Genomic DNA, 12,388 nt, shown 5'->3' on the forward strand with positions numbered 1-12,388 from the left:
AGACTAAGCAGACTGACTTGGGAGTATCTTGAAGTAATGAAGATCAGTTTTCTGTGTTGTCCGATTTAACATGATGGTTTCAGCACAAATGCTGAATATCGAAAATAAATATTGAATATCTCTAATAGGTTCTGAAACCACATATGTAATGTACATGTGTCCATCCGTTAGGAACCATGTAAGGTATCTCTCAAGCCATATGTATCTCTAAGTCTGTGAGTATGATTATTACAAGCTTTTAGATTGTGAATAATGCATTGCAAGAGACCACATTTAAAATAAAAAGTTGATGAACATGTGATTGATGATAATTTTTTTTTCTTTCATCTGAGAAAAACTATTTCATTTTTCACCACTGCTTTTCTCCTTTCTGTCTATCCTTTGACTTTTCCTGTTTTTTTCCTCAGTGACTCCTTCATACGAGTATTGAATAGCGATAAGAAAATTCTCAGTTCAGCACAACCAAATTGATACTGCAGTCCCAAATACTGCTACCATTTTTTCTCTTTGCCTTTGTGCCAGATGGATTGTCCTATATCTACTATATTTATTCAACTCCACAACTGGATTATCAGTATTGTAAACCTTTATTATACAACTTATGCTAAAGTAATATTGTATCTCTGAACTTGTACATTTTATTTTCACAGAGACAGACCTGTAAAGATGTTTATGTGGTGGTCTGCTGTTTTACTTCTTGGATGCATTTTGCTGGGAGCAGATGGGTGGCCAGTGAAGGAAGGATATGACTTTAGGCCCTATCAGCCCCTAGTAAGACTACGGCACAAGGTATGGATCATTCTCTAATAGTTCTTCCTTTTCTTCCAAGGGATAACTTAAGGAATCAAGGGATAAATTATATACCAGCCTTGTCTTTTTTGCGTTGGAGTAATGTTCAGAAATAAACTTTTTCAAAGAGAACGACATATGATCTGTTTTAGCTTCAAAAACGAGAAATTAGTTATATCAACAGAAACTCAGAGGGAGATCCAGGAGAGGCTCTCTCTTAAAACAATTGTCAGCATCTACTTAAGGCAATGACTTGTCCCAGTCCTCAGTGAATTTCAGTCCAAACGAATAGGGAAACTGCACATCAAAGAAGAATGGTGTCAAAGTTAACTGATGAATAGAAACCTGATTGGAAGAGTTGGATGTTCTTAGTGCTTGCTGAATTTAGCAGTTTTGAACCATGGCATAGTGCAAATGTTTTCTGAATTACATGGTTCCCATATTCAACTACTACATGCCATTCAAATTTTGCCCATCTGATGTTCCTTTGACACAAATCCAGGGCTCCCAAAACAGTCCTCAGCTAATGAATCCTGCCCTTTATCTGGTAGCTAAAAGGGAAACTTCTGTGGTTGTTCTGAAAAACAAGGAAAAGGGCTGTAATATTTCCATGGGTTGTCTAAAGTTATCATATATCTGATCAACTTAATTCCTTCTTGGCATGGTAGTTCTGGGAGCAATATCTGAGGCACCTGAAGACCTACAGTCAGGCCAACAGAGATGATAAAATAATTTCTCCCTTCTGAATTTTTGTGCTACAAGTAAAATGTCTGAATTACAGCCAGAAATTCTGTCTGTCTTAATGTTTCAAGATACTGCTATTTTTATTTCTCAATACTTGTTGTAAAGTATGAAAAGTATTTCTTTTTTGGTCCTCAGTTTAATAAAAAGACCCAGTATTGTGTGATTCTATCTCAGCATGTAAGTAGGAACTGGCAACATGAGTTCTCAAACAAGTAAAATGCTTGTTATTAGCTAATTAATGAATGCTAGGTAGATTAAATACAAAAAGTTTCTTAACAGATGGGAAATAAAATTTTTAAATTATACAGTTATGCACCCTCTAGGGAATGTTCTCAGTCAGAATAAAGACTGAATCAGGCCACATTCAAGGAAATAAATAACTGTATCAGCACAAGTTTTTATGCTGAGTATTATTCAAAAATTTGTCTCATCACTGTATTTCCATTTGACAGCTGTAAGCAAACTAAAATAAAATAGCACAAGAAAAGTACTTTGTAATGTAGAAGGAAGAGAGAGACTAGTAATAAAACCATGGAATAAATCGTATGAGAGAAATCACATGTGCAAGAAAAACCCAACACAAAACCATAAAGACTGTGAGAACAATGAAAGATGAAATATGGGGTATGAGTAGCATTATTTCTGAGGTTTGATGGTCTCTGATCTTAATGAATATATGTGGAGCTATTCATATGTTGGTGTTTCTTAATTATACTTTTAATATTCTGATAATTCTCATATAATTATTGGAACAGGCTGTCATAAACTTTTCAAGTTTAATATTGGGGAATCACACATAGACATATGCAAACAACATAAAAATAATTAAAACTTGATATAAAACATTGTATTTAAAATATGGTGGGTTTTTTCTTAGGCGACATGTCTAGATAGAAAATGTTTTAGTATAGTTGAGCTTTTGGTATTAGGGACATATGTTTCTATAAAAAGACCTAGGAATGTAAAACTTTTCTGAAGTTAATTTTAAAAACGAGTTTGGCACAGACGGGCGTACTCAAAATTTAATAATACAGTAAAATAAACTTTCTGCTTCAATCAAACACTTAATAAATCAAGTGCTTGGATTAAGTTATTCTGATAGAATACCTACTACAAAGAGATAATAATGAATATATGCAGTTATATTTGCTTTTATCAGGCAATATGTATGCAAGTTTATGTGTGCAAAGATTAAAAAAAAGATTAATCACTCTTCCTCTAGTAAAAGGAAATTTATCTGACTTGAACAACAGACTAACTTTAAATGTCAACCTGCAGGGAAAAACAACACTACTTGGTACTTAGGTATTATCTTCAAATAGTGATTGTGTTCATGGTGGAAACAGGCATTCATATCATAAGTGTTGTGTTGTTTTAAAAAGGATTATGAATGATTTCAGCTTCTCATGCATAGAAATTACAAGTAGGAATTTAGTCAGTGTATATAATAATCTGAAAGCATAAGAATAGCATTTCCATGGAAAAAAAAATAACTTTATAAATAGGGAAAAAAATATGCACAAGAAAACATTATTTTACTTTGAGCACTGGAACAGATTGCCCAGAGAACTTACTGAGTTTTCTTTGCAGATATTTAAAAACTGTAGGGAGATGGTCCAGGACAGCCTGTTGCAGGTGACCATGCTTGAGCAGGGAGATATAACAGGGTGATCTCCAAAGGTCCTAACATCATTTGATTCTGTGCTTCATTATAATACACCATTAATTATAGTAATGTTCATTATCATGGCCCTTATAATGATAATGAAGATCAAATGTTTGACTGCATTGTTTATATTTGAAATATTCAAACCCAGAAAGAGATGAGATTTCTTGAACCAGGACTGAGAAAGATTATTACAAAGCACTCCTCAAAGTTGTTTTCAGTCCCCTACCCTTATTTAACTGCCACAGCTTATATTTATGAGGTTATGCTGGAAAGTACTAGGCTGTGTCTGAGCAGCATGTGAATTTCTTGTTAAGCCAGGTCATCCTTGGTTCTTCATTTGTCAAAACACTGTAAAAGTTTATAAGGTACTTTCCATTTGGGAGTCTTCTTGTGTTGCTGCTGAGGTATTGTGAGCAGTTTGTTAATACCTAGGTTTCCCACCTGATATTGTTAGGAAGAATTTTTAGCATCCTAATGAATTTTCTTGTAATTTGCATGCCTCCAACAGGGACCAATGTTTATGCAAAGTCTTCAGTGAAAGAGTGTATGCTCTGAGATTTCCAGGTATAAACAGGCAGGTGGCAGCCAACAGAATGGCAGCAGTTGGCTGCCGATTCTCTGTCAGGTGCTAAGAAATATGGAATATAACCTGTACATCCATATGTGTACTTCAGAGCATGCCAGCTCTGTGTATCTAACACATGCATGCACAGCCCTCCTTGGCAAGCCAGGTGATTCACATGGTTTAGGAGGGAATAATACTGGTGGCAGTGCCTCGTTGTTAATGATCTCATCCCAGGTGGGGAGCAGTTCAGCGTTAGTGGCAAGGGCCGGTCAGTGAAGATGTAACTTAGTCCTTGTCCCCTGGAGTCCTTTTACTTTGGCCCAGTGCTGAACTTCCGAGGTTAGGACAATCACGTTCCCAATAGCCAGGGCTGGCCCCTCACTGAGAGCAAGCACTGCCCTGACAGTGTCGGGGGGTGGACTCAGGGGTACCTGGGGAACGAGAGAGGGGAGAACTCAGGGAAGTCAGAGTTCAGCCTGAGCCTCAGCCTTAGACTTGGCCTGTGCAGGATGCTCCATCGCAAAAGAGCTTCTGTTGTCCAGCTGAGCAGGAGCGTACGGAGGATACGGCAAAGGGGGTGTGCCAGCTTTCACTGGCTTCTGCTGATCTGTTGATTCAAACTTCTTTACAGCCTTGTCCTGATTGCATCTTGTTTTACCAAGGGGCTTAAGGGTTAGTGACTCAGCTGTGCAATCCTCACTATTGTCTGTGATATTTCTCCAGACTAATTTCTTTTAACTTCTGTAAAAAACCTTCCTCTCTCCCTTTTTCATCTCTCCTTCCCTTCTTATTGTTGCTATTTGCTGCTAAGTTCATCTGTTCGACCCTGATTCACATTAAATTAGGGCTCAGGACTAGGTCAGTTTAGAGGAGTTTAGGTTACATTAGAATTAGATCCAGTTTAGAAGTGTTTAAACGGTAAGGACTTTGTCTGAATAAAACAAAGCAAGAGAAGAACGTAAGCTTCTGTCCCAGGTTATTAAAAGCAAATTTGAATGCATAAGCACAAAGCTCAGAAAAAAATTCATGTATGACTTTTAGGTTTTTGCCCAAAACTTATAAAATCTCCCTCCGCTAAGGGCACTGAAACACCTGTAAAATATAGACAGGCTGTGTTCAGTAATTTTATTGTCATTTAGGGTGTCATGGCCAAGAAAGAAATGCACCGAAAGTAGTTTTCCAGGATTCGAAAATACCCTGTTCTTTCCTTGTGTTGTCTGATCTCCAAACAACCTGAGATTTATAGTTCACAGTGTCTGTGTGGAAAATCTGTTTGCTTGCAGGATCTGAGAAGTCATAAAATTTGATCCTCTGAAATCATCTGTCCTAGAGAGGGAGAAAAAGGTAAAAAAAAAATCTATTGAAGCTGAGCAGTGAATCCTGAGGACTAAGGACAGAGCTTTTCTTGTCATGTCAGTCCTGTTCTCAACTCTAAAGCAACATGAGAGTTTTCTGCCTTCTGAGGTTCCATAAGCTCAGTATCTATGTCCTATGAGCACAGTATCTATGTCCTGTGCAAATTCCAGGATTAGAAGCAGCAAGAATCAGTTTTACTATTTTCCTCCTTAATCATTTGTAAGTGTAGTCAAGAAGCCTTTGTTTTTTGTTTTATTTTTGTTGTTGTTGTTTTGTTTTCATTTTTATTTAATTTTCCTTTTCTCAGGAAAGGGAGGAAATTCTGAAATCTAATCTGATTTTTCCTGTTGGCCATAGCATTAAAAAGGCATGGGTATTTTTTTTTAACCCCATTACAATCACTGTGCATTAAAAAGCTAATATCAATTAAACATTTTATTTTTGCTGTCTCAATGTATGCTTAAAGCATTTTTTAAATCTTAGGAAAGTTGCTTCTAAAAACTCCCTGTAAAATTTCTTCTATAATCTTTCTTACAACTAGTTAGTAACTGGGGGTTGTAGCGTGTCAAAATCTGGAATTAAGGCAAGACTAATTCCTCCTTTCAAAATCCCTGCTGATACTTACTAGCAATGACTATAAACTTGTAATCAAATCAAGAGGGCCAGTCAGGGAGCAAAGGTGCATCTTAACTACTGGGCTGAACCTTCTGCTCTACCTATCATTTTTGTTCTTGTTACTAAACATCATCACTATGGAAATTATTAATCTCAACCAGATATTTTGAGGGATGATGAGATTCATGTGTATTATCTACCTTTTGATTAACATTGTTGTTTTAATTTCACGTGCCAGGTTGGCAACAAAGAATAAAATATACCATGGTATATGGAGGCAATCTTCTCCAGTATTCAGTTTGGCCGTCTCACATTGAATCATAGGAGGAGGATTTCCAGTTACCCTCTGTACAGATAAATTATTTTATACCTTTCTGGTACTTGGGATTCAATGCAAACACAATCTGTATCAGCTATAATTTCAGTTTCTTGATTAGTATGTGTTTTACTATTCTGTTATGATGGCAAATTGTCATCACAAATTGCTATTGCAGTAATAGCAAAACAAACCCAGGTGAGATTTTATTACTTGAGGTTATTTGCTCCTGTTAAAATTCTAAGATGATGAAAGAGGCCAAATACTTGAAGTGTGTATTTATGAAATCTGGCTCTTTTCCATAGCTTCCTTGTTGCCTCTTATTCTTCAGGTCTTCAAGACTACTCTGTAGTTTAATTCCATCTTTCTTTTTTTTTTTTAAATCAGACAAATGCTTTATTTTATTCTTTTCCATTCTTTTCTTTGCTTCTTTTTCTCAATCATTTTCCCCATGGATTTAATACCTCTGTTTATTACCTAGAAGATGTAGACTTTTATTGTCTATATTAACCTTTATTATCTTTGTTTGTTAAAATGAAAGTGATACCTGTAGCATAGACAATGCTTATAATGTGAGAAATAATATGCACAAGTCAATATAAAATTATATTAAGTAGTAAATATGGTGTATAACAGCTTTGTTGGTATGTAGACAAACTGGGCTGTACCCCAGATTCCCAGATTCTTTTTTTTTAATAAATAGAGATCAGTTTAATTTGTGGGTTTTTTCACCTCCTGTTCTAGTTATCTATTTAAATTATGTCTTTAAATAAAAATAATTATATAGTTTAAGCATTGGCTTCTGTGTTGGGTTAGCATGATCTGGTTTTGTAGCAGGGGAGTTGCAGGAGTGGCTTCTGTGGGAAGCTGCCTTCATGTCCAACACAGCCAATGTCAGCTGCTTCCAGGATGGACTTAGTGCTGACCAAGGATGGACTTACTGCTGACCAAGGATGGACTTAGTGCTGACCAAGGATGGACTTAGTGCTGACCAAGGATGGACTTAGTGCTGACCAAGGATGGACTTAGTGCTGAACAAGGATGGACTTAGTGCTGAACAAGGAAGGACTTAGTGCTGACCAAGGATGGACTTAGTGCTGACCAAGGATGGACTTAGTGCTGACCAAGGAGGGACTTACTGCTGAACAAGGATGGACTTAGTGCTGACCAAGGATGGACTTAGTGCTGACCAAGGAGGGACTTACTGCTGACCAAGGAAGGACTTAGTGCTGACCAAGGATGGACTTAGTGCTGACCAAGGAGGGACTTACTGCTGACCAAGGAGGGACTTAGTGCTGACCAAGGATGGACTTAGTGCTGACCAAGGAGGGACTTACTGCTGAACAAGGATGGACTTACTGCTGACCAAGGATGGACTTAGTGCTGACCAAGGAGGGACTTAGTGCTGACCAAGGAGGGACTTAGTGCTGACCAAGGATGGACTTAGTGCTGACCAAGGATGGACTTAGTGCTGACCAAGGAGGGACTTAGTGCTGACCAAGGAGGGACTTACTGCTGACCAAGGATGGACTTAGTGCTGACCAAGGATGGACTTAGTGCTGACCAAGGAGGGACTTACTGCTGACCAAGGATGGACTTAGTGCTGACCAAGGATGGACTTACTGCTGACCAAGGATGGACTTAGTGCTGACCAAGGATGGACTTAGTGCTGACCAAGGAGGGACTTAGTGCTGACCAAGGAGGGACTTACTGCTGACCAAGGATGGACTTACTGCTGACCAAGGATGGACTTAGTGCTGACCAAGGAGGGACTTAGTGCTGACCAAGGCCAAGCCAATCAGAAATGGTGCTAAACCCTGTGATAGGATATTTAAGAGGAAAGAAAAGTTATTGTGCAGATGAAACTGCATTAAACGAAGAGTGGGATGAAAGTAAGAGTAGCAGCTCTGGTGTCTGTGTGGAAGGAGAGGGAGGAGGTGTTCCAGCTGCCCCAGCAGAGATTCTCCTGCAGCCCATGATGAAAACCATGGTGAAGCAGCTTTGCCCCCCATGGAGGAGCACGGGGATGCAGAGATGCACCTGCAGCCCATGAAGGAGACCCTCACCAAAGCAGGTGGATGCCTGGAAGGAGGCTGGCAGGGACCTGCATGGAGAGAGGAGCCCATGATGGAGCAGGTTTCCTGGTGGGACTTGTGACCCTGTGGGCAGTCCACAATGGAGCAGTCTGTGCCTGAAGGACTGCATGCTGTAGAAGGGTGACCCATGTTACAACAGCAGCATTATGTGGAGAAATGTTGCAGAAGAGATGGATTCAGGTTGGAGAACTTCATGATGATCTAAGGAAATGTGATGTCTTTCAGATTTTTTTTTTCCATTATGAAGAAAATCCAAACAGCAGCATTAGTAACAGCAAAAATCCCCAGTCTCCTTCCAAAAAAATGAGGCTAAAGGATAGAATACCCATTGAAGATATTAATGGTGTCTGTGCTTAGGCCTGACACAAAGAAAATGGAGAGCTTAACGAGAGCCTATTGAAAAGCTGTCTAATTACATCTTTTTCTTATTGTTATGCCACTACAGTTAAATAACCATAGTATTAAGAATATGGAATCTTAATGCCTAAAACATAACATTCAAAACAAAGCTCTCCAAAACTTTACTAATACAAAAATGTTGCTATTTGACTTCATTGAAAATGCTCACAGAATCATAGAATGGTTTGGCCTTGAAGGTATCTTAAACATCAGCTGGTTGCAGCCCCCCTGCCTTCTCTTCTGCAGGCTGAAGAGCCCCACGTCTCTCAGCCTGCCTTCACAGGAGAAGTGCTTCAGTCCTCTGAGCATCTCCGTGGTCCTCCCCTGAACTCACTCCAGCAGGTCCATGTACATTTGCTGGGGATCCCAGAGCTGAGCACAGTACTTGAGGTGAGGTCTCATGAGGTGCAAGAGAGTTTTGTTTCACTTGATGCATCTTTTTTAGTTTTTTGTAATTTTTAAGTTTTCATTTAATATGCTCAACTGCATTTATACTATTTATATAAATGAACACAATGTATAAAAAATGCAGTGTGTGAACATTTATGTGAACTGTTTAATAGCAATAAGTATTTCTATAATGTTGCATAATATTAATAGCATCTGCCAAATGTTCATTGTCAGTTCTATCAAACAACTTCATGGAATTGAATTCCCTTGCTCAATGCATTCTAACAAAATAGTATTTGAAGTAAGAAAACTCCAATAACCTTATTCTATGCCCCTTCTTCTAATGAAGACAAACCAAACAAAAATTATTATTTATTTGTTTCATGCGTTGCTTATAACTGTGGTTATGCAACCTGGAATAAGCAGCCTATAATTCAAGTCTATTTTCTAGGGAAAAGTAAGGCCTATCACTCTCTTGGGGCATCAGTGAAATTTTTATTTCACTAATGTTTCATGAAAATGCCATTACTTCCTATTACTATAACCTGAGGATTATTGTCATGCATCAATGCAAGTAGTAAAGCACTAATATTAAATTGTCTTAATAGAATGTATTCAACTTGTTGGTCTATGTGTCATTATTTGGTATTACATAATTTGATGCTACAAGTCTGAAATTAATAGTAACTACTGTATTGCAATAAGCTGATCTCCAGAATTGTAAAGGACTAATCCCACTGCAACAGATAGTGAGTGCTATTTTTATAAGATCTGAGAAACCATTGCGTAGGTCAGTCTGACTTTCCATATAATGCTCACCTATTTATTTCATTGTTCCTTCATTTCTACTCCAAGTGAGTAGAAATCAGTAAAGCATGCCTTTCAAAGGAATTATTGAATCTTCAAATACTTTCTATACCTTTATACTTTCAAAATTTATTTTGATGGTTTATTATTAGCAATTAGTAAAGAACAGAGCTTACCATTTGGATTCATCTCTCTTGTTTTGCCAGTGACTGCTTCCTGGGAACTACTCCATCATTAGATGGAAGAAATTCAAACTCATTGGTTTGGTATAAGGAAATATTTTCAAGATGCTATTTGAAGTTTATTATTCATAACAAACCCTATTTTTTTTGTTTTGTTTTAGACTTGTATAAGTCTAAGGGAAGAAAAATAAATGTGTGTGTATATATATATATACATATAAACTGTAATTAAAAATAAAATATTTTCAATTAGATTAGAACTTCAGCTACTTACTAGATTGTTATTTCAGCTCTCTGCAACATTTTTTTTTTAAAGCTAATTGTTTCCAACATGAATGCCAAGAGAAAATAGCTAAAATCTTTACAGTACATTGCCTACTGCACAGTAGGAAAGCTGTAACCAATTGTTAGTCTATCTACAGGGTATATAGCAACACTTCATAATTAATTTTGAAAAATAAGTTGAAAATCAGCAATCAAATACTGAGTTAATCCTGAATTTTCTAAGATTCAATAGAAGAAAATATGATCCTAATTCTACTTTCTACTCTCCTAAATGTCACACAGTAGGTAATATGATATAACCTTTCCTCAAATCTCTGGTTTAAATGAATGTATTCCTCAAACATAGAGTCGAACACTTTAAGAAAGGGCAGTTGCAATTGATTAATATTCATATCATGAACTTCTCTTTTGCTTTGCTACACAACTTTATCTGCTCTTATAAGATGAATGGTAGAAACAACCTGTTTGTAACCTGGCAGTGTCTCAGCATACTGGTTTTAATCAATACTGGTAGATAGACTAAATTTCAGCCATAATTACGTCTTAATGCTGCTAAACTAATATTGCTTGCATTCCTGTTTTGTAAGAAGGTAATTGATGTTTATGCTCTCATGTCTATACTCCCTAATTGTCACTCTTCCTGTAGATTTTTTTCTATCTGTACAAAAATTTGCCAAAAGGAAAAATAAGATCAGAACGAGCCTCAGACAGACCAAATAATAAAAAGCAAAATACATTATGTGGTATTAGAAAATTAGACTTAGAGCCACCTAATTACTTCCATTAATGTCATTGGGAATTCTGTGGCTAAGGTCCATCTGTAGGAGCTTGCTTTTTTTAAATTTTTTTTTTTTTAAGTAGCACTATATTGTAAGGAAATATACTACTGTTCAGTAATTGTGAGGATACCTGGAATGTTAGGAACTCGTGTAAAGGAGAAGGTAATAGAATACCCATTAAATACTGTATCCTGGAATTTCCAGGGATAAATTAATATGCTAAAATGTTGCTTCTTTGCCTATTCAAATCTAGAGTGTTCCAAGATAACTGCAAAAAAAATAATATATATATATATATATATATATATATATATACACTGAATATGATTCTGAGCTATATCAGATGAGTATATTCATCCACAGCATCGCACTGACTGTCCCATGTTATTGCATTTCTTTCTTGGTAAGCTTGAAGAAACTATATCTTATGCTGTCTATTTATGGGAAAGTAATACTACACTGAGTGTCTGAGTGTATAAAGTTTAATGCAAAATATGCACAAATGGCAGTAATTACTTCTGTAAAGTCATTATTTACATAGCTCCTCCAACTTAGCTAAGGAGGGCTGTAGTCTGGATTTAGCTACATAAATTGGCTTGTAAAATCTTCAGTTTATAAGTGGTTTTGTTCGTAGTAGTATGTGTTTTAGTGCAAAAGTATACACTTCTTTTGCTTCTTAAACTGTGCATTAACCATCTTAATGCTTAAAGGGTTATGAAAACAGCAACGCTGCACAGCAGAATAAAATTGGTAGGATGTTTTTCTGTCATGTGCTGTGAAACTGCTTATAAATTTTGAATGTATTTGGTCTATTATCAAAGTATGAGGACATCATATTAAAGAAGCTATAGTTACCCTGTATTTCTGTAGGAGTGAGCTGCCTAGGAAATCTATGCAGAGTAACCTTCTGTATATGTTCTATTTGGAGTTTTTTCCTGTTCAGCTCAGAACTGTGATCAGTTTTAGGACAGTTGATGATAATGATGTGTATAGCTAGAAGGGTTACCGCCAATGGAAAAATTAATCCTTAAAGTCAGCATGTAGATTTTATTAGATTTTTTTTTTTCATTGTGGAAAAATGACAAGTTTTGGAAAACAGGCCTTTTTCTGCTTTAGTAAAATGAAGGAATGTATGTTTGACCTTTCACCACAGTTTCATTGGGCCTGTGGAATCATTAGGATTCCTCTTGGACAAAATCTTACGCTGGGGAAAAAAAAAATGGAAAGAAGAAAGAAAATGTCATAGTACTACTAAAACCCAATGATTTAGTGAAATGAGAATCCTTGAAATTAAAACCCTAAAGTACTACTCAGCTGCCTTTCAACTGCAAGAGTAATCAGGGTTTATAGGTCCTATAGGGTGCTTATTTGTCGTGGGAGCTACCTGCAACCCGCT

General features: G+C 36.9%; 1 protein-coding gene across 3 annotated transcripts in view; it reads left to right on the forward strand.

Moving 5' to 3' along the window:
- Positions 1–666: 666 nt before the first annotated feature.
- The window catches only part of FSTL5 (follistatin like 5), a 253,572-nt gene continuing 241,850 nt past the window's right edge, over positions 667–12,388 (forward strand). For all 3 annotated transcript variants that reach the window (XM_062493697.1, XM_062493698.1, XM_062493699.1), the window contains exon 1: positions 667–789. In XM_062493697.1, coding sequence (XP_062349681.1) covers positions 667–789 — 123 coding nt within the window. The remainder of the gene's footprint in view (positions 790–12,388) is intronic.

The sequence above is a fragment of the Cinclus cinclus genome, chromosome 5, assembly GCF_963662255.1.
Source record: "Cinclus cinclus chromosome 5, bCinCin1.1, whole genome shotgun sequence".
NCBI lineage: Eukaryota > Metazoa > Chordata > Aves > Passeriformes > Cinclidae > Cinclus > Cinclus cinclus.